Source organism: Rousettus aegyptiacus, unplaced genomic scaffold (genome assembly GCF_014176215.1).
Source record: "Rousettus aegyptiacus isolate mRouAeg1 unplaced genomic scaffold, mRouAeg1.p scaffold_m13_p_2, whole genome shotgun sequence".
NCBI classification, from domain to species: Eukaryota; Metazoa; Chordata; class Mammalia; order Chiroptera; family Pteropodidae; genus Rousettus; species Rousettus aegyptiacus.
The window spans coordinates 157,758,273-157,782,343 of NW_023416295.1; the positions used below are offsets into that span (position 1 = coordinate 157,758,273).

Here is a 24,071-nt window from a genome sequence, read left to right on the forward strand (position 1 = left end):
TTAATGGAGATGAAGGTAATTTCCAATTCTCTACTATTACAAACTGCTGCGATGAAATTTGTGTACATTTCCTTTTTTGTACATGAGACTTTTATTTCAATGCAGTTAAACTTATCAATCCTCTCCTTCATGTTTGTGTTTTCTATATGTTGGTTTAATATGTTGGTCGAGTTCATAAAAATATTCTCCTTATGTTTTATTCCAATTTTTTTTATTATTTGGCTTTTTATATTTAGCTCTTTAATCTACCTGGAGTTTATGATGGGAAGTAGAAACTTAAGATAGATAGATGATAGATAGATAGATAGATAGATAGATAGATAGATAGATGATAGATAGATAAATAGATAGATAGATAACCAGTTGTCTTACTACCATTGACTGAATAAGCCATTCTTTCCTCACTGGTTTGTAATGCTATCTCTGTTGTATATCAGGCTTCCATATGGGTATAGGTCTGGTTAGGTCTCTCTATTCTGTTCCATTGGGCTAACTAGCCTGGTGTTGATACCACAATATCTTAGCTATGATCACTTCATAAAAGGTTTTGAAATCTGGTAGGGCAAGTTCTCCTACTTTGTATTTCTTCTTCAAATGTATTAATGCCACTTCTAGAATTAGCTATCTTACACCCCAAAGAGCATAATGATCTAAAAAAAGAACTTCTGGTGCATGGTTTAGAATATAATATGAGCCATAAAGAGTAGCAATACTACCTTTGCTGGTGGCTACACAGCGTCAGAGAGCTCTGAGAGCAGGAGGCAGAGGGTTATTATATATATATAAAAAAATCATGTGTGTTTGGAATCAAAGCTCTGCCCTCCACCCTGTAAAGAAAGAACAGGCTGTTGGAGTACCAGCCTCAATGACACTCTTGTTTTCCCATGACCACTTACTCATCTTTCCCCATCTTTGCCTTCCTAAGGGCCTATCTCAGGTGAACACAGAGTGTACTGCTATCAGGGCCCCTGAAGAGACATTCTAAGCATCCCTGAATAATTCCAATGTGTCAGCGAGTGTGCCGAGAAATCATTAGAAGTCAGCTTTCAGGTTATAATCCTCTACATAGATCTCTGGTCAAAAAGGCATTTTAAGTTCTTGCATTGAGCAACCCCTCAAACCTCCTGCCTCAAACACATTGCAATAATGGTAAAATGAAACAATTTAAAAGGACAAAGCTGCACTCCAAACCAAGAATAACTCTGTGAGTAGAAACTCAATATGTTAGTGGGGCTAAAGCCATGAGCTTGCTTGGCTCTTGGGCTAGAAACAGCAAAAGTGAACATGAATTTGGCTCTTGTGGGAAAACAGAATAAAATGCTGCTCTCAAGACAGGGTGAAGTGGCTTAGGAGGGATATTGCCTGGCTCACTTATTGAAACTAAGGACAGGGTAGGGCTTCCATCACTCTTTGTACAAGGCTAGAATAGCTGCTGTCTTCTCCTGCTTGGCACCATGGCTCATAGGATGCTTCATGCCCAGGTAGGTTGGAGAATACAGACACAGTCTCCCAACCAGGACTAAGCCAAGCTGCTTGCTGGCCTGAGGACTGGGTCTGCAACATTCCTAATATTCATGGGGCAGGGCACCCATCTCACCATTATCTGACCTAGTTCTGAACGTGAGGCCTCAGGGTTTTGGGTAGCGGCAACTGAAAAATCATTAGAGAGGAAGGGGTAGACATATGTGTGCATGTGTGCACATGCACACACACATACACATACCACATACACAGAAAGAGGAAAAACCTTCCACTTAAGATGAGCCTAGAATCCAAAAATCCAAAACATGTCAAGAAAGAGATTCCTAAGAAAGACAATGCACAAAATCAATAGTCAAAAGATGGATTCAATATAGACAAAAAATAATAGAGCAAATCTAAAAAGTACTTAAAAACAGGTATGTTTAGAATCCTTAAGGTGACTAATGATGGAATAACTGAAAAGAAGATTTAAATACTTTTAATTAAGATACGGTAGATTGAACACACTCGGGTTTATTTCAACTCTGCTAAAACCTTACCAAAATGACTGTAAAAGGATAATACAGGTAAAAACCTATAAGGACATGCTAGCTTTGTCAGCACAAATACAAAAAAACCTACAAGGCCTATCATATCACATGTTATATTAATTAGAATGCTTTTCTTTGGCTGCAAGTAATAGAAAATTCAACTCAAACTGGCTTAGTAAGGACACCTGTTGGCTCCCACGGTTGGAAGTCTGAAGGCAGGATTTTAAGGGAGGCATCACCCAGTGACTCCATCTCCATCGCCCTCATTCTTTATGCATCAGCTTCATCTGTGGGCAGCAAACAGATGCTCAAACAGTTCCAAGCCCCATATCTATTCAGAACACCCACCAAGGAAGAGAGGCGGTTTTTGTCATCAGCATTCCAAATATAAATACCTGGGATTAACTATGTCTGGTGTCACTTTCTCCCCTTTCCACACATACCAATGGCTGTGGCTAAATAAATGAGAACTTGGACTGCCTTGAACCAACCAGGCCCATCCCTGGAGTTTGAGGTGGGGTCAACTGTTCTTGAGGCACCTGAGCTGTGGAAGGGAAAGGTGCTTACTACATGCACTTGGGGTCCTATTAGGAAGGGTGAAGACGGAAATGACTCCTGGTATTCAGCTAAAAAAAAAAAAAAAAGTTCGCCAATGTCCACCACAAATGTTATGATTTTAAATGTGTACTTTCTGCAAAAATTAGAAACAAAGCATAAAAGGTTAGGAAAAGGACATATTATTACAGCACACCTGTGAATTGACATTCGTATAGAGACTATCGTAGGTAAAACTGTAGTATAGTACTTATGTGTTGTCTCACACTGTAGCTAATTTTGTTTCTTTTGTTAAACAGCACTTATTAGACAGCGCTCAAAATAAGTTCTGGAATTGAATATTCATTTCACTTTATAGACTGCATTAAGCCTTAACAATGTTCTATATGAAATAACACACTGTGTTGCACAGACGCTACTTGTTTTTCTCCATTCACATATTATGAGTTAGAATCTGAACTTTTAAAATTCTGTTCTCATTCTTTGAAGCATGCTGTATATTTCCCTGATAGCATGGAGGGTTCTGTAAATGAAGGGATATTTAAACTCGTCACTGTAGTTCAACCCTATCGGTGGTGACTGTGGACCATTACGAAGAATGTGGGAACTTGTTTGTGCCTGAAAAGGAAAAATTGGAACTAGATCGTATACTATATGAAGACTCCATAGGTTTGTTAATTGACCTGTAGCTAAATCTTAATGTGTTTGTGAATCTGTTAATTTTTTTCAGCATTTCAAGATGTCCTAACATTATATAGAAACAGCATTTTCTTGTGCATTAACCTCTGTATGTGAAAACTCAGCAGTTACTAAACCTTATAAATACATGAATTTTTTTTATTTATATGGATACATGGTGTTGCCTGTTTACTGCTCTTCTCAGCTATATTTAATAAACTTGCATTTTGGGGGTTGCATTGGCAATATTAACTTCAAATGTGCACCTTATAGGCATAGAAATGCTGGGTTATGTGAAGCCTTTACACTTTTTTCATGTCAAGATTTGTGCATTTAAAAGTTTGTTAGTTTTTTTAAAATTAAGTTTCAGTTAGTTTTTTGCAGAAATAAAAGAAGCCCTTATTAAATTGGTATTAATTTCTTCAAATGTCACTGCAACTTGTGTAGCTGAGCAATAAAAATAATTCTACATTTAAATGTGAAATAATTGGCTTTTGACTTCTTAGGGCAAATCTGAAAGTCTGACTAAACATTTTAGAACTGCCTCCCACAGTGCTTGCTTGCCTCATCACTGCAGATTTTAAAGGATTTTAAATTTTGTTATTTGCCCCCAGCTCTGGCCTGGGGTCAAGGCACTCCATGATCTGGCTCCAAACCTATCCCATCCACGTTCTATGCATTAGCGATGCCAGATTACTCGATATTCTCTGATTTGCCTGAACCATTCCTCCTGCACACCTTGGCCAAATTCCTGCTCTGCTGCTCACTAGCTAGCTGTGACTTCGGAGTAGGGAGGGCAGCATGGAATTAATTATAGGTACCCCTTAGGTGTGTCATGAATGTTAAATGGAATCCTGCCAGTACAGTGTTCAGCACAGTACCTAGTGTATAGTAAGTGCTCAGTAAATGTTAACCATCCTTCACATTACTAGTATCATCACTGTTCTATTATGCATCTCCCCACCTGGAGTACCCTTCTCTTCCTACCTACATGTCCAAATTCTCCCCGTAACTCAAGATCCTATTCAAAGGCTCCTGAAAAAAAAAAAAAGCCTTTCTTAAAAAATCTCTTCCTCCACAAAAACTTCTTCAGCATTCTATCTATATTGCTCTGATAGCACTGGCTTCCTTATTTTCCATTGATTAATAGTATACACATTTTTATCTCTCTTTGCAGAATTGAAGCTCTTTGAGGACAGGGACCACGTCTTTGTAAGGCTCACTGTGCCCGCAATGCCTGTGGGTGTCAGATGACAGTTATTGGTTGAATGAATTCATTCCATGGCCAGGTATCTGCTTGTTTAGTGGCATTAATGAAGTCTTCTGACGATGCTTCAAATATAGGAAACATTTCCCTCTTGGCATTGACCACTCCTCTTTAAATTTATTATTATCTTCACCGAATGTCACTGAAGCAATAAGGATTGGGAGCTCTAGGGGTCGTCAGCCCCTGGGGGTCCTAATGGATGTGTGCTCAGTGGGTTTGTAGCATGTGTGGTGGGAGTGGGCAAGGCTTCTCCTGTGGTTTCTGAATACTGCCACGCAGTGTAGATTTCATTGTAGAGACCAACTCACTCCTTCAACAACCCCTCTCGTCCCCCCATGCCACCTAGACTTGGATGGAAATGACACTGGGGGCTTCTCTGCCTGAGATAGGAAGCATCCCAGCTTAGCATCTAGTCACAGAGATACAAATGCATAGAGGACTTGGCTTTTTCTGCTGAAGGGAAAAACAACAAAAAAAGACAGTCTCTCAGGAGAATGGAGTGAGTAGGCAGAAGTAACTCCCGACCCCCATCTACCATCACCAAACACAGAGTCAGGAATTTGGCATAGGGTCAAGTTTTAAACAGGTGTTCACTGAAGTGGTGAAAACAAAACTGAGCCTTGATTCCTGATTGATTGGAATTCCACTGCTAAACGGGTAGCCTCTTAGAGAGCAGGTTGAAGAGAGCTCAAATGCTTGAATCTATGCACGTAAGTTTGTCTCAGTTTTAGGAAAGATTTTTCACTGATAGCATGTAAGTGGCAACTTAACCCAGCCTGCTTAGAAACAACTGTTGCATGAAGGAACTAAACAGAAGGCCTTGCTCAGCATTTGTAACTGAACTGAACGAGATGTCCACCTGAAGCTCTTTCAAACATACACTGCCTATGAATTATTAAAACAAATGAGGCTCATTACCTGAAGGACTGATTGCTGGCTGGAGTCTTCTGGATGCGACAGAGAGGTGAAGGCTTAAAGACACCCTTGAGTTTTAGGAAGGTATTTCGATATCTGAGATACTCCTTTTCCTCATCTTTTTCCTTTGCACTTTGATTCAGAGGAAATTCTGGTGAGACTTGTTTCCTGACCACTTTTCGTGGAAACTTATTTACTTTGCAAATGTTCAGGGATTCTATTCCTGAAATGGAAACAGAATATACTTCACTGAAAGCCCTTAGTGGACCAAGGTCTCTGTAGGCTGGATTAAGTTAGCTGCAATAATCTGGGCGCTCTTTCACAAATTTTTGTCGGTTCCAATATTTTAAATGCACTCTTGGTCTGCTCAGAGGATTCATGGCATCCATGCACTAAACAAGAAAAATTCCTAGGCTATTAACAAATCTAATCCATAGGAGTTTGATTGTCTATGCTTACCTCGTGCCAGGGAATGTGCCAAGCACTTTATTATCCCATCGAATTAAGTACTCTCATGAGGTGAGTACTCTTACTTTCATATTACAGATAAGTCCAAGATGACTCAGCTAGAACAAAGATTTGAACAGATCTATTTGATTCTGAAGATGGTGCTTTTACATTATGCTATAGACCAGTGCTCCCCAACCTCTTTTTATAAAGCAGAAAATTGTAAAGTGTAAAGCCCTAAGCTTATAGATTCTTATCATAAAAACTATGATATAAAAAAAGAAATTATATTTGCATGGCATATTGTGGTAAACTTGCTAGGCTGCTGTAGTAAGAACCAATGATCCCAGGGGCTCAATTGCTTCAGACCTGCTGCTCCCTTAAGGACTGAGGATTTCCATTTTTCGATTCCAGTGTAAAATATTTGTGGCATGCCCTTTGGGAAGTTCTGCTATATACCATAATAAGAAGCAAATTACCTCCTCAAATAGAAAAGCCTGGCTTTTGTATTTAGCATACAATTGATGCTAATTATTTGCAGATTCTGTATTTGTGAATTTGCCTACTCACTAAAACTCATTTGTAACCCCAAATCAATATTTGTGGCACTTTCATGGTCATTTGCAATTGTATAAAGTGGTGAAAATGTTAATTTGTGTTGTGCAAATTCCCAGTTGAGATTGAACAAGGTGACAGTCTGCCTTCTTGTTTCTGCTGTCATATTGTAAGCAAGTGTCCTTTACATGGTCTATTCAGTGCCATGTTTTACGCATTTCTGAGCTGTTTGCTGGTGCTTTTGCCATTTGAAATAGCTTGCAAGCTTAGTACTGAAGGGCTATCTAGTGTTCCAAAGCACAAGAAGGTTGTGATGTACCTTATGGAAAAAATACATGTGTTAAATAAGCTCCGTTCAGGCATGAGTTATGTCGACCATGGGTTCAATGCTACTGTATCAAAAACATATATTAAATAAGGTATCTTTAGACAGAAACATACATAAATGAGGTTACATATCATTCAGGTAACAAAAATATTGTGACTAGAAGCTTGAAGGATCCTCAACCTGAATTTCCCCTATGAGCAACGGTTTAATAGCCACTAACTCAGTGTTTGCAGAGGCACTATAGACCTGACTACCATGAATAAGGAGAATCAACAGTGTTATACCACTAGTCAAGAAATGAAATTGTAATAGACTCTGTAATCAAACACCAGCTCTGAGCTGACCCTACAACAGCACATTTGAACGTGAGGACACAGGCCCCTTCTCAACAGAGCATATGAACAAAAGACATTAGTAAGGAATGATGTTTTGGTGATGAGACTGAAATGGTGATTAAGGGGTAAGAGTATTTTCTGATCCAAAAAACAGATATGAAAATACCTCCTCTTATAAAAACACAGAAATGGCCAAATAGATTGATTCTTCAAAAAAAGAAAGGAAATAAAATTAAGGTTAGCTTCTTTATTTTTATTTCTATGACCAATCACCCTGGATCAATGAATAAGAATCTATATGTATGGCACTTTACAGTTTATAAACTCACCACCTCAGGAACCTTGGGAGGAATAGGCATTTAAATGTTGGTCCTCAGGAAGTCTGAATGATGGGAATGGATTATGTGGAACAACAGAATGGATTCTGTAACTGACCCAGCGCAAATCTGTAGTGATCCAGCCAGTTGAATAAGATGTGCTTGGCCTTTCTCCGCAATCTTCTTAATTTAATAGCTGTTGCAATGTCAGTCAGAGGGCTTATGTCCATGTCCATTGCTAGATCAAATGTAGCTGTGTCCTCTAGGCCTGTTATATTTGAAGACTTCAACCCGAGAAGTTTTGAAGAGAGAGAGAGAGACTACTTATTCTATGGTTATAAAACATTGATTCATTCATTTATTCACTCATTCATTTATTTGGTAGGTTGTCCAACAAATGTTTATCTAGTGTCATTCACTCCTTCCCTACAAGGGAAAGTACTTGCATTATTTTGACTTTGGTGATTTTATTATATTGTTTTTCTCTATAATTTTATTTCATATTTATAAATTATTAAATAATAAGACAATACCCCTTCCTTCTCTATGAACTCAATAATACATTTAAAATTTTATTAGTTATAATGTATTCAGTTCTCGGTGTTTTACAATAAAGAAACTTCTCAGAATATCTCCTCTGCTATATAAATGGAAGCAAAAGTGTCAAGCCAGATTTTTTTAAAAGCAGCTGTATTTGGATGTAACTCACATACAAGACTATTCATCCATTTAGAGTATAAAATATAATGGTTTTTTAATATATTCAGAGTTGTACAATCACTTCCACAATATAATTTGAAAACATTTTTGTCACCTCTCTAAAAAAAAAAATCCCTATGCTAATTAGCAGTCACCTCCCTTTTCTCCAGCCCTAGGCAACCATTAACCTACTTTCTGTCTTTAGAGATTTGCTTATTCTTTTTTTATTTGTCCTTTTAGAGTTGTATCTAAGACATCATTGTCTAATGCAAAATCATAAAGCTTTACATCTATGTTTTCTTCTAAGAGTTTTATAGCTTTAGCTCTAACATTTAAGCCTATAGTATAAAGGTGAGATCCAACTTCATTCTTGTGTATGTGGGTATCCAGCTTTCCCGGCACCATTTGTTGAAAAGACTATTTTTTAATTGTTATTGAAGCTCAGTCAGTTTTTTATTAAGAGAAAATCTATCTCCATTTCCTTATATTACCATGGAAGGAGTGTCTTTATCTCCTTTCTTCAAGAAGTCTTATGAAGATGGACATGTCTAGTTTCTTCTTTCATCCCCTTATTTCTCCTCACATAGGAGGATAGAATTAAACTAATGGAAGGGCAGACAATGGTTACTTGTGACCACATTCTCCAAAGTGGCACTTTTCAACAGTTTTTAAGGTAATATGTTGTCCGGGCAATTGTTACTAGTAAAATGAAAAAGATTTCGTTAGAGCAGCATGACAGAAAGACCCTGAAACAGTGAAGACATCAGAAAGCAGTACATTTTTCTCTATATGCCTGTTCCACAGCCAAAATGAGGCGGGCGAAACCCTGTCATATTGGATCACCTTTCCTCATTAGGCCACACTGTTTGTTTTTGCCAACCACTTGCTATCATGTAGCATGAGTTTTCCTTGCCTAACCAATCCCTGTGTGATAAGAGTGTGTCTATATTCCTCATTCCAATTTCCCAGCTTGTACTTTGATGAGTAAGGTAACTGGTTTCCTTTAATTTAGTGGAAGGCTTTAGGAAGCCCTATTTTGGCCTCAGGTCCAAATTACCTTTTCCAATTCAGCTCTACCGGAGAGGCCTATCCTTTCCGTAATAAATGCCTTAATTTCTATTTGGCTTATCTCTGCTTGGTCTTTGGATAGGTTATGCTTTACACAAGGTCGAGTTTCTATTTCAGTTTTCAATGGGCTTTTTTTGGTTGAGTTGGGTTCATATCATTTTTTCTTAAATAAAAATTTTCAACTCCCTTCTTTCTTCAAGAAGCTTAATTCTAGCCAGCTTAATATGCAAATATATTGGGTTGGGTGGGACACCTGAGATAAACTTGGGAGGCAGCTTGCCTTTCATGTCACGCTAACCACAAAGAAATCAGGTTGTAAGAAATGTTTGATAGGGGAAATAATTTCCAAAAGTGTCAGATATCTGTTAATACATTGTGTGTATGGCTTCAAAAGTAAAAAGCTCAGTAGTAGTATTGATTTTTTGGTATGCTACAGTTACCTCATCAACTTTTGATGTGAAAACTCAAATTATCAGAAAGAAATTAAACAAGTACTGCAAAATCTTCTTTGAAATGTCATGCCTTAACATTATCTTTTGGAAATATAGAAAGAAAACATGAAACATTTAAAAACCAGAAGAACCCATAATTCAAAAAGATTTGAGAAAGGAATACATTGTTACACTTGAGAAGACGATTCGTTTTTCTTGCTCATACAATCTTGAACATTTATTTTCGAGGGAGGAAATGTCTTGGGAAATTTTTGATTGTAGGAGTTATTTATGGAAGTTACAAAAAGGGACTCTGGTGATTACTTCGTGCTATTTGTGAATTCGAGAGTTAAATATAACAATCTCCACTGAGAAAATAGCCCAAGAAGGCTTTTTATGCCCTGTGGAGATGTCCTCATTTTAAGTCTTTGGAAAGTGATGGTGATTGATTCTCCGACTTAAAACATACACCAGAAAACTGTTCTGTGGATTCTGCCACCTAATTTACTTGTAGTTCTCGTCTATTTTACATTCTCACTACCTTAGTCCAGTACGTTATAGCTTGGCTAGATTAGTGTGACAATCTTATGTTTGATCGCCCCACACTAGAGACCCAAATATTTTCCCAGGAATAATCAATATAGTGTAACAGTTCTCAACCAAAGTAAGTACATCCTTCCTTGAGACATTCAAAAATGTGCACAGGCCTTTCGATTAATGGCACAACAGTCACTTACCTTGTAGGGACCAGGCATGCATTCTGAAATGTGCTAGATGGTTCTGTATAACTATGAATTATCTGTCCCCAAACACCAAAAGTGCCCCCTTTAGAAACAAGGATTCCTAGATTAAGAATTTCATAGATGCTAAATTAAAAAAAAAAAGTTGGGATCAACTTTTAATTTCACTAAGTAGAGACATTGAACAAAATTACTACCATCTTCTGCCACTATTGTTTTATAAGAAGATATCTAATTCCAGAAAAAAAAAAAACAACAACTTGTACAAAAATGTTTATAGCAGCTTTATCCATAATAGCCAAAGACTGAAAACAACACAAACGTCCATCAACTGGTGAATGGATAAACAAAGCATGGTATATCCTTATAAGGGAATACCAGAGAGCTATACAAAGGAACAGACTACAGATACATTCACTAGCATGATGAATCTCAAACACATTAAGCTGAGCAAAAGTAGCCAGACAGAAAAGAGTACATATTGGTTCTTCTTATGCAAATGATTCTATCTATTTGACACACTAGAAACATAAAGTTAATTAATAATGACAGAAAGAAGTGTTATCTGGGGTCAGGAGCAGGGAGTGATGATTAGGAAGGGGCACATGGGAAGCTTTACATGTGATGGAAATTATTTATATCTTGATTTTGGTGGTGGTTATACAGGGGTACATTTGTCAATAATCAATGGGTATATACTTAAAATGGATGCATTTTACTGTAAATAAACAATACTTTTAAAAAGTTGACTTTTAAAAAGTTAAATACACACCTCACACCCACTGGGATGGCTACTATTTAAAAAAAAAGAAAATAACAAATGTTAATGAGGATATAGAGAAACTTGAGCCCTTGTATACTGATGGTGAGACTATAACATTGGTATAGCTGATGTGAAAAATAATATGGCACATCCTCAAACAATTAGAATTACCATATGATACAGCAATTCCACTTTTGGGAACATATTCAAAAGAATTGAAAGCAAGATCTTGAAGAAATATTTGTATACTCATGTTCATAGCAGCATTATTCACGATAGGTAAAATATGGAAGAAATCCTAATATTCATCAACAGATAAACATAGATAAACATAGTCTATAAAGACAATGGACTATTATTCACCCTTAAAAAGGAAAGAAATTCTGACACATGAGACAACATAGGTGGACTTTGAGGACATTATGCTAAGTGAAATTAGGCAGTTACAGAAGGACAAATACTGTATGATTCCACTTTTGTAAGGTACTTAGAATAGTCAAATTCATAGAGGCAAAATAAAATGGCTCTTGCCAGAGACTGGGGAGAGGAGAGGGAATGGGAAGGTGTTGTTTAATATGTACAGAGTTCTAGTTTTGCAAAATGAAAAAATCTGGAGATGGAGGGTGGTGATGGTTGTACAATAATGTGAATATACTTATGTCACTGACGTTAAGATGTTAAAAATACACATAAATACAAACAAACAAATAGAAGTCAGCATATGCTCCTTCCTGTAATTATATAAATGGGCTTATTTGTGTTTAATAGCTTGACTCTTTGGGTCTTAACAAATCCAGCCTATGTCGAAAAAGAAAAATAATTTAGAATAACATGAAAACTAAAATCCCCCTTTGCCTGTGATACCAAAATAGTGACTGTTTCACACTTACATCTTTCACCTGTGTTGTGGATTTCATTTGCTTGCACTTCACTTCATAGGCCTTGAATAGCTCCCGGGCTTTTTTGGAGACAGGATTGACATCAGCTAATGACTGAGAGAGATTGTAAGCTCAGATGACATGGCTCATAAAAACCCAGGGAGGCAAAAGAGCATGATATAAAGGCACTATTTATGGCTGTGTGTGTGTGTGTGTGTGTAAATTTCAGCATAGATGAAATAACCATAGTAATTTTAAAAAGTAACAGTTTTGGTATTTGTCCCTAAATATAAAAATCTTTTACATATGTTCATAGATGTTCTGTAATATGTATACCATTCAAATAAATGCATTCAAAATTTTAAAACCTTCAAAACTTTGATCAAAATTTATCAAGCTAGCTCGCTACTTAACTATATGAAATTAGAGATACTAATGTTTTAGTGTCTCACCACTTAACAAAAGGTTTAGCCTAAAATTTTCATCAGAGATTTAGTGCGAGTGTGAAATGATAATGAAGAGGTTATTCTGAGCCATAGTTTTAACACTGCTTTAACATCTCCAACTTTATTTGGAATGTTACTTATGCTTAAAAAAATAACTTTATATTGATTTAATTTCACTTTAGTTAAAAAACAATATATGAACCCCACATCGTTTTTAAGAAATCATAGATTATATAAATTCAAACAATTCAACCAGTTAGGACACAGGAAATTAATTCTCCAAAGCTTAGGAATCACAGCTTTAGAAGAAAAGAGGTATTCATTTTTCTCTCAACTCTCTTTATCTTCTAACCTCACCTCATCCCAAACTTTCAGTTATTTCTCTGGTAAGGTCCATAAACAACTATATTGAAGAAATTACCAAGAAAATCTAAAATTGGTCAATATTTTTCCTGCTCTGTCCTGAGGTGCTATCATGAAGATGACTGAAGAAACCTCTGGACCTACCACCTCAGGGAAGCATGGAGGAGAAGACTTGAATTTTACAGGTGCCAGGGATAACTTTAGGCTTTGGAGATCCCATTCGTAGACCAAGTTGATTGCAAAGCGCCCAAAAATCTCCACGGTAATGAATTTATTCACCTAGGGGCAACAGAGAGAATTGTCATTTCTTGCACAGAATTCTCATACTCATGACTCGAGTGGAAGTCATAGACATTTGCATGACGCCTGGAAGGAAATTTGGGACCAATATTCACAGACAGCTCCAGTTTAATTCTATTAAGTCAGAATGAATTTTAGGTTTTGTGCTGCAAATTCGTTTGTTGCTACAACCTATTGAGGAAAAGAAGAGGAGTGGAGATAAACTATTTGCAATTAATGTGGTCCTGTCTTACAAAAAAAAGTCAAATTCATTTTAGATGGTGAAAATTCTGGGTCGATTGACAGGTACTTCTGAACCCTAATTCTAGCCCTGAGACACAGAACATCTCCCCTGTAAAATACAGTTGATAAATCTGATTCACTCGATAGTGAGAAATGTCATTTATGGGGCTGCCAAGTGCTTAGAAGTTTTAAAAGTCTTACTATTACTGTGAAACTTACTAAAGCTAACTTTTATAAATGACAAGAATGGAAAATAAACAACCAACTTCTTAAAGCTTAAGTGGACATCTGCAGATTTGTACAGCATATTTAAAAAGCTTGTGTAGATAAAGCATCCTAATTAAGCCAGCTGCTATAGCATGCAAGGACTTTTCTTTGGTTAAAATTACTCTCTTGCTTCCTGAAGGCTGCCAGCTGTGATAATCTGACCTAAAAAACCTGTCCTATGAGGGACCTTGATTTTTTTTTAGATGAAGGGTGAGGAATCCCTAACTCCGGGGTGTCAGGAAACTTGTACATGCAGGTTTGCCTGATACAGTTTCTTTACCTGCTCTTTACTTTCCTAACCCTCCAGAAATAAGTGGTACTTCTAAATAGTATATCACTATGGATGATTTTGTTAGTGATATAGAACAGAGACCTGGAGGTACTCTGCACACAAGAGCCTGACCAGTAGAACTATAATGTGAGCCACAAATGTGAGCCACATAAGTAATTTCAAATTTTGTAGTAACCACATTGAAAAGAGCAAAAAATCAGGTGAAGTTAATTTTAACCTTTTATAACTAAATATATCCAAATATTAACATGTCAACACATAACCAATATAAAAATTATTTGTAAGATATTTTACATTCTCATTTTTTGTGCTAAGTCTTTAAAACCTGGTGTGTATTTTACACTTATGGTGTATTTTAAAAGTTTCATAACACACATGGTGAGTGGCTTCCATACTGAATAGCACAGCTCTATATAAATGGTGTCCCTAACTTTGATTGTGCAGTGTACCATATAAAGTGCAGCACACACACACACACACACACACACACAAACACACACAGTAACTATGTATGAATCGAGAAGTTTAACACAGAGGTTACAGAGGCCCCTCTTAGTGTTTGGTTTAGTTCTTTCAGAATTTGAATTAATTGAATAAATTGAATTAATTTGAATAAATTGCCAACTATTTCACCAAAAAAAAAAATCTGAATTTATGGCTTCTCTTTTAAACCATAAAATATAGCAAGCTTATATTCCCGTGTGGCAACAGCCTTTTGGACCTGAGTCAAGGCTGTCTCGTCTGGGGGGTAAACACTTCCCAGTTTGCCATAATTCTACCGGGAAGGCTCACTCTTAACAGTTATCTGAATTTCTGATGCTTGATCCTACAGAGATACACACCAAGCTATTAACAGAGGTAATTTCTGCACAGTGAAATTGAGAAGACTCTCACTTTGAACACTGCAGACTTTCTTATTTTTAAAATGTTTTTACAGTAAGCACAAAATGCTTTTCTAATAATTTTTAAAACTACTGTTTAAAGTAACTTCTGCTTAGCAATGACAAATCCATCAAGAAAGTGCCAAGTGAAGTGCAGAACTGAAATAAAGATTCATCATATCAACTGGCTAGTGTAGACAGCCAAACTAAATAATTCAATCCTTTCGATCCTCTTTTCCTCAACAGTATATTTTAGAAACCCAAAGTAAATTATTATTACAGCATAAGAAATGCCCATAATAATGATAAAGTGTAATAATACCCAAATTTCAACTGGATCATCAAGTTTTCCCTTTGAAGGCCACATCCATTCCCTTACGACATTTCCTTTTTTGCTGATCACCATGCCTCCATCTTGATTAAACATCATTGATATTGGGCTACAAAAAAGACAGAAACATGACTGATTCAGAAGAAGAAAAATTCAGGGACTCATTGATTTGGCCAAAGCGATAAAAGTCACTAGCTCACAGCCTTTAAGAAAACAGGACTTTCTTCCATCACATTCTTTGAGGATGGTAACCTTGCCTCTGTCTTTATAGCCCCCTTGAAGCAAAGGTTGGTATAACCTCTCGGTTGGTCAAGATTTCTCTCCTCTGAGACACATCCCCTTCTACTTCACGACCCCTCCCATCTAAAGAGTCATAGGAATCCCCTGCCAGCCATGGTTATGTACCACGTAACCCTCTTGCCTTGTCTGTGGCCGATTGAATCAGGGGTGGATATTTGACCCAGAACTGTGTTCTAAATGGATGCAACAACGTACACGAAGGGCCATGAGGAAGGTGGTAGGCACAGCATATTCAAGGGACCGAAAGAAAGCCAGTGTGGCTAGAGTCCAGAGTGGTACAAATGAAGCTGCAGTGATTGGCAGGTAGGGGACAGATGTGCAGGGCTTCCTATACCATATTGTGAATTTTATCTTAAGAGTGAAAAATCATAGAAGGATTTAATAACAAAGCAAAGAGGTGATATGATCAAACAGATTGGTAAGGAACCAAAGTAAATAAATGCTGGAGATTAGTTAAGAGGTCACGGCAGTGGTTCAGGAGAGAGTGTGACAGCTTGGACTAGGGCAGGGGTGAGAGAGAGGGAGACACATGTGATAATTCAAAAATCATCTAGATTTGGATAGATGAGATTTGGGTGTTAAAGACAAGGTTGTGTCAATTTTATCTTCCTTATATTTTATACATATATTAGTGCAGCCTAGCATTTTATTTGTTTTTTTTTGGATTAGCATCGTACTACATGTTCATGTCTAAATCATCTTTCTGTCTTCTCAGCACAGCACCTGGCACAGAGACGGGCTTAATAAAAGTCTGAATCGCACTGACAAAATGGATTCAATTAAACAAATACATATTGGGTAATTATTAGATGCAAGACACTGTTTAGGCATCTTGGGATGCCCAGAGTGGGGTGCTCTCTCTGTATGCAGGACGTTTTCAATCTTGAGCTAATAATTATTTTGATAGATAACATTTATTGGAAGCCTATCATGCACCAAATCTTAAGAATATGTTTTTAACAGACAAGGTTGCTTAATGGTTACAAACACTATAGAGCCAGATCGTTAATAGTATTGAACCTGACTCTTCCATTTCCTAATTGTGTGAACTTGGACACATTTAACTCTTCTGTGGCTCGGTTTCCTTTCTTAAAAATGGCAACAACGATCAACAAGACAAGTGAAAACAAATGCTAGAGAGGATGCAGAGAAAAAGGAACCCTCATACACTGCCGGTGGGACTGCAAATTGGTACAGCCACTATGGAAAACAGTATGGAGGTTCCTCAAAAAACTAAGAATTAATCTACCATATGATCCAGCAATCCCTCTACTGGGTTTTTACCCCAAGACTTGAAAACCCATATCCGAAAAGATATTTGCACAACAATGTTCATAGCAGCATTATTCACAGTGGTCAGGCCATGGAAGCAACCAAAGTGTCCTATGATTAGCTAAAGCAGCTGTGGTACATATATACAATGGAATATTACCCAGCCATAAGAAGAGATGAAATACTGCCATTTGCAACAACATGGATGGACCTCGAGATAATCATGATAAACAAAATAAGCCAGACAGAAAAAGTCGAAAATCACATGATATCACTTATACGTGGGATATAAACCTAAAAGCAACAAATAAACAGAACAAACAAACAGAGACTCATGGACATGGACTATAGACTACCGATTATCAGAGGGTAGGGGGTAGGGGAGGATGGGGGAGGTAGACAGGGTAAAGGGAGTCGAATATAGGGGGGAGGGGGAGGGTGAAGTGGGTAAAGGGGATCGAATACATGGTAGCTAAGGGAAACTGGACTTTGGGTGGTAAACACACAATAGAATATACAGATAATAACATAGTCAAATTATATAATGAATTATATAATGAATATCAAATTATAATGTGCACCTGAAAATTATATAATTGTATTAACCAATGTTACCTCAATAAACTAAATTTTTTAAAAAATGGCAACAATAGCATCTACCTCAAAGAGCTGTTGTGAGGACTAAGCAGTTTGAAAAGAGTTCTAAAACTGTTGGCGTTTTTTTTTTTTTTTAAATTAACAATTCCATCTATAGGTATTATGAGTCCCATTCCCCAAACAGGCTGAGGGAGGTTAGTAAATAGAGTACCTGCAGCCTAATGTAAAGTTCAACAAAGGGGCTCACCCTTTAATGGAAGAGTAATAGTTCACAGTTTAAAAGGGGTGCTTCTGGCTTAATCAAGGAGCCCACAGTCTGATAGACATGCAGGAGGCGCAAAGTGAAAAGAGCAGAAATAGAAGTCCCAATCCCATGCCGTGAACACCTTGGGCACATTCCTTTCCTGAATAAGCCTATCCTTTTCACTCACCCTGGGCAGTCTAGCCTTCAGCTGTTCTCATTCCTGCAAGGAGCAGGAAGACCCTAACCATCCCCCACAAACTGCAGTAGGAGCTCCAGCTCTAACAGCTGCCTCTCTGCCTGTAAAGTGGCTTTCCCTATACACTGGATACTGGCAAAAGGGTCCCAAGCCACACGTCCCTTTCATTCATCTTCCTGCTGCTGCCAGTTGCTGAGCCTTCTCACCAAGATTCCCCTTTGGTGGGAGGACAGATAAGCAAAAAGAATGGTTTAAAAGGTCATTCATTAACAGTTAAATAATGAAATTCGTTTGGAGGCAGCTTTGCCCCCTTCTCTCTTTCAGAGCCTTTGGCTCTGCTGAAAGCAGACAGTGCCCTCTGCCAAGGAGTGGTGCCAAGGATAAAATTACACAGGGGCAGGAGTTATCATTTTCAGGCTTCTGTGACGATGCCAAAATATCATTGTCAGATGGTACTGTATTCATCTGCTTAGTTACTGTTATCAAAGAAGACAGGGAGAGGACGAGGAAGGCAACCATAAGTCAGAGGAAATGTTGTCATCTTCTGTTTGTTTCATGGATATAATTCTCATTTCGGACATTTAATTTTACGTAACAAATAATCAAGGGGATAATTTCCCAGTATAAACTAAAACCCTGGGCAATATTAAAGTCTGACCAGTGATTCAGTGATTTCTACTATATTTACAGAATTGTGCAAATATCACCACAATCAATTTTAGAACGTTTTCATCATCGAAAAAGAAACTACAAACCCGTTAGAAGTGAATCCTCAATCTTTCTTCCCCTCAGCCCTTTGGCAACCACTTATCTATGTTCTGTCTATATAGACTTGTTGCCTATTCAAGACATTTCATGTACATGGACATACTGGCTTCTTTCATAATTCATTTAAGTTTAATCCTGTGGTAACATTCATTTTGTTTCATGTCTGAATAATATTCCATTGTATGGCTATATCACATTTTATTTTCCAGTGTCAGTTTTCTGTCAGTTAATCTCTCTTTTTGAGGATGTGTTAATGATGTTGCAATGAAATTACGAGACATGCAAAGAAGCAAAAAAATGTGACCTATACACAGGGAAAAAAAAGAAAAAGCAAGCAATAGAAACTATCTCTATTAGGCCCAGATGTTGGACTTACCAGGCAAAGACTTTAAAGCAGCTACTATAAATGTTTTTTAAAAACTAAAGGAAATTATTATTATTTTTTAATTCAAAGGAAGTCTGATGACAATGATTCATCAATTGAGACTGTCAACAATGAGACAGAAATTTTAAAATATATGAAATGGATATTCTGTCATTGAAATAATGGAAATAAAAATTCACTAGAGGGGCCCTACAGCCTATTTAAGCCGGCGAAATAAATAATCAGTGAAATTGAAGATAGCTCAATAGAGGTTATCCAATTTGCACAAGAGAACTGAAAGAGTGAAGAAAAATGGACAGTCTCAAAGTCCTATAGGGCACCATTGAGCACATCAACATAAATGTAATGGGAGTACCAGAAGGGGTAGAGAAATGGGCAGAAAAAAATATGAAAAAAAAATTAACTCCCAGATTTGATGAAAAATATTAATCTACACATCCAAAAAAGCTCAACAAACTCTAATAGGATAAACTCGAAAAATCCACACCAACACACACCAGAGTCAAACTATGAGAAGCCAATGACAGACAATCTTGAAAGCAACAAGAGAACAATTAGATAAATAAAATGCAAATGGGCCTGACACATAGTAGGTGCTCAATAAATATTAGGTATCTATAAACTGAATCTTTAAGCTTACAAGAGAATCAACTAGCATCCTTGTAGAAAGGTATATACAACAAATGAAAATGCCAGCCTAACTTCAGGAAAGCATGGGTTCTGAGCTGTTTTTCTAATGGTGAGGATAATTATATGATAATATCCATAGTCTAGGATAGAAATAGGAAAACTATAATCTGCAGGCCAAATTTGTCCTGCCGCTTGTTTTTGTAAATAAAATTTTATTAGAACACAGCCATGCCCATGTGTTTATACGTTGACTATGGATACTTTCGTGCTATAGTGATAGAGTTGAATAGTTGCACAGAGACTGTATGACCTGCAGAGCTTAAAATATTTACTAACTAGCCCTTTATAGAAAAAGTTTGCCAGCCCTTGGTCTAGATAATTCTCATTCCTGCCACTGAATATCACCACCACAGCTTTGGAAATCCTGGCACTTCCAAGCCCCTTCCCATCCAATCATACCCTGACACAGGGTTCCCCAACTCCTGGGCCACAGACCAGTATCAGTCTGTGATCTGTTAGAAACCAGGCTGCACAGCAGGAGATGAGTGGTGGGCAAGCGAGGGAAGCTTCATCTGAATTTGTAGCCGCTCCCCAGTGCTAGCATCACCGCCTCAGCTCTACTTCAGATCATCAGGCATTAGACTCTCATAGGAGCACTGGACCCTAGTGCCAAAAAGGTTGGGAACTGCTGCCCTAAGAGATTGTTGCCGTCCTGAATCAAGTTCTGTCTGCTCCATTTTTTTGTTGCCTATCCAGCATCCATTCACTATCCCTTCCTTCTTTCTAACAAATCCCTGTTCATTCAGCTCTTCACCCCTCACTGAGTCCATCCCCATTTACAGGGGTAGATGCTGAGTAGTCTAAACCCATAGGTACATGGCATGCCCTTGAAATTGTTCTTGGTTCAGGGTTGGGCCTGTGAGTAAGTTGGCCTGAAGAGACGAAAAGGAAGGACGTATCATTTATTCTTGAAAAACAAGGTTCCCCCTCTCCCACCCTTCACCAGTGGAAATGAAAAGGAGCAGATACCAAATGTCTCTGGTAGCCACCAGGGGAACCACCTTGGAGGAAAGAATGCCAAGAATATCCAAGGGTAGAGATGAAAAGAACCTGGGTCTTTGATGACATCCCTGAGCCATAAATTATATTACATCTAGAGCCCATTTTATCTTCAATTTGCAATAGGATTTTTATGTTACTCATTGTAGCAAAGCATCCTAACTTCACTTTCAGAAAAAAAAAAAAATCTAACTACTTCAACCCTTTCAATTAAAGATCTATGGCTGGCTGTCTTAGAATCCCGTCTGTCCTAGCCTCCCCATCCCCCACCACCCATTTCTAATAGCCTGATGCAAACATTCCCAAAAGTCTTGTTCGCTCATTGTTCAATCATGCAAATGTTTATTAAGCACTCACTATATACTAAGCTCATATTAAGTACTGAGGGCAGAGCAGTGAACAAGATAGACAAAGTCTCTCCCATAAAGCAGCTCACATTATACTAGCACTAACCCAGTCAATGAAAATTTAAGATTATGATGAGTACACTAAGAGGAAATAAACTCATCACTAAAGTAGTGAAAAGGGAAGGACAGGGCTTCTTAAAATGGGTGGTCAGAAAAGGGTTTTTTTGGAAAACAGTCTGGAAGTTCCTCAAAAAGTTAAAAATAGAGTTACCATATGACCCAGCAATTCCACTTGTAGGCATTTATCCAAGAGAAATGAAAACATATGTCCACACAAAACTTGTACACGAATGTTCACAGCAACATTATTCATAATAGCAAAAAAGTGGTGACAACACAAATTTCCATCAACTTATGGAGAAACAAAAAATGGTATATCCACACAATGGAATCTTTGGCCATAAAAAGGAATGAAGTACTAATACATATTACAACATGAATGAACCTTGGAAGCTTTATGCTAAGTGAAAAGAGCCAGTCATAAATGATTATAGATTGTATGATTTCATGTATATTACATGTTTGGAATAGGAGGTAAATTATTGGTTGCCTAGGGTTGGAGGTGAGGACTTGGGAATAATGAGGGACTGTTAATTAGTACAAGGCTTCTTTTTAGGGTGATGAAAATGTTCTAACATTCAATTTTGGTGATGGTTGCAAAACTCTGTAAATATACTAAAAACAATTTAATTGTATGCTTTAAATGGGTAAATTTTATGAAATATATATATATATATTTTCTTAATAAAGCTATCTAAAACAAAAACCAAAAAAATTCTCTCCTAGGAGGTGACATTTAAACTGAGACCTGAAAGATAAAGGAAAAGCAGTAATATAAAGAGTTGGGACAAAAGCTTTCAGTCACAGGAAACGACATGTATAAAGGCCTTGAAAAGAGACAGAAGGCCCCTAAACAAGGGGGTGAGTCACAGGGGATGATTTTGAAAAGGGACCCAAGCAGTCAGCATCTTTCGAAACTCTCAAAGTCACCAAGTTCTACTGTGACACACACTCTCTTATTGGGCATTTTAATCCATATGAAAGTTAACATGAAATATTTAACAGTGAAACCCATAGATAAGAGAGCAAGTGGAGAGCTGTTAATTCCAAATGCTTTAGCTGAAAAAAACACCTCACTGTGAAAAAAAGAAGCATCATCAAGTTTTAAAAGGAAAAAGTTTTTAAAGCAATACTTGGTTTATAACTGAGGAAGTCCATTAAATTACTCCCACCATGTCATAATGATGAAGTTCCAGGAGATATTCACAGACATTTATTAAGCACATGAAGCACATCTTCAGAAGGTAAAAGACGTATGGGATCATATAGAATACCAAAGAAGAACAGAAATCGCTAAAGCAATATAAATATAGACTTTATGGTGTGAACGGTTGTAGGTGACATACCTGAGACTTAAGATAAAAGGGGATGACCAATCCACAGGATACAGAAAAGAATCAGAGGATGACACAGAAGTCCAGGTGAGAATATAAGACTATCTGGACCAAAACCAAGGGAAAGAAGATAATCAAGCCTTGCACGTTTTCATCAATACCTTTGAGAAGAGGGACTGGTGGTTAACAGACTAATAATACTGGCAAGATCCTTCATCTTATATGTATTTTCACTTCTCAAATTCTACTGTACATGATCAGTGTAAACAGAATTGAGGATGGTAAGAGGCGGAGAGAGAGACAGGGAGAATAATTAGATTCAGGGGTTGGCCTTGTGATCAAATGCAAAAAAAAAAAAAAAAATGGCTGAAATATTTGCAGCTTCTCCTAAGACGAGCAGGAGTCTATTTCCCCATTTCTTAAATCTAAGTTTGGCCATGTGACTTGCTTTGATCAATGATTCATTAGTAAACACGACGTTAGATGAGGCTCGAAAAGTGCTTATGCACTGGGATTCATCTTTACCTTGGTTGCTTTTGGAATGCATCCAGCTGTGAAGAAGCCCGAGGGAGCCTGCTAGATACTGGATACACATGGCCCAGTTGCCCTGTTGCTCCAGCCAGCTGCCAGATATATCTAATCCCAAAAACTAAGCTCATGACCACACCATTATCATATCATCATTATCATCATCATTACTACACTTATTATCACTCATGTAGTATGTACTCAGCTCCAGACCTCTCTTTCTCTCAACATGTTAAGGGTTAGAAAAGAAAAAAAACTGTAGTCTGAAAACTGACTTCAATCTTTTTCTCAATCATGTGGCCTTGGAAAAGGCATACATCTTTGAGCCTCAGGTTCCTCAGCTGGGAATTACACTTACCCATATAGTTCCCAGGAAAATTAAACAACATGAAAAAGTGCGCTCTGTCTCTCTCCCCTTCTTTCCCTCCCTCCCTTCGTTTCTCAGTCTCTCTGTCTCTCTGTCTCTGTCTGTTTCTCTCTCCTTAAAGCAATACATATTATCAATTCATGAGAATAAGGTGTTTTAAGCAACCCCACCAGAAACAGTTTCCAAAGAATTCAAATTTAACAATCCCTACAAAATCAAGTGAAAATATATTTGTTCTTCAAAAAAGCAATTGCTACTTTTCCACCTTGCCTGTAGTGTCACAGAATAAGATGTTCAAATTAAAATGCCATAAAATTACATAGTGTTTCCAAAACTTTTTTCCAAAACTGTTGAACTACTAAGGTTGAGAGAGGAAAGTATGTGCTTTCTCAGCATTTGAAATGCTTCCAGGTTCTGACATCTTTTCATCTCAACATCAAAGTTGGGAAAGGCTCTTCTACTCCAAGGGCAGGTGTTTACACGCCACACACTGATCTGTCTCCCCATTAATCTGTCTCTCTATTTGCATCTTGAGAATCAAGCATTAGTCTTTTAGTTCTTTTAGCTTTTTGCTGACCTGCACTCTCTAGCTGGCAAGCTGCTGACACATTTTGACAGGTGACTTGGGTCATAAAAACAGCCAAGGGAGGGAGGGACTTTACCAGAAGCATGATCAGAGCATATGAAATGCTGAACATGGCAGAAACACACAGAAGCATATTTATGAACCGGTTTTTTAAAAGGCAGGGCAAGGGGAAATTCATTCCTCTCTGGATAACCTAGCTCTCAACTTCCACGGTCTTGAAATCAAGAGATGTCAAAATACAGGCTACA

At 37.5% G+C, this 24,071-nt stretch overlaps 1 protein-coding gene across 1 annotated transcript in view; it reads right to left on the minus strand.

The window, feature by feature from the left end:
- Positions 1-24,071, minus strand: part of LOC107519783 (uncharacterized protein C3orf20 homolog) — a 71,386-nt gene that overhangs the window by 17,488 nt on the left and 29,827 nt on the right. Inside the window, exons 9-13 of the mRNA XM_016162795.2 lie at positions 15,082-15,199; positions 12,942-13,076; positions 12,001-12,102; positions 7,528-7,693; positions 5,431-5,650 (exon numbers count right to left, since the gene is read on the minus strand). Of these exons, the coding sequence (XP_016018281.2) occupies positions 5,431-5,650; positions 7,528-7,693; positions 12,001-12,102; positions 12,942-13,076; positions 15,082-15,199 (741 nt within the window). The remainder of the gene's footprint in view (positions 1-5,430; positions 5,651-7,527; positions 7,694-12,000; positions 12,103-12,941; positions 13,077-15,081; positions 15,200-24,071) is intronic.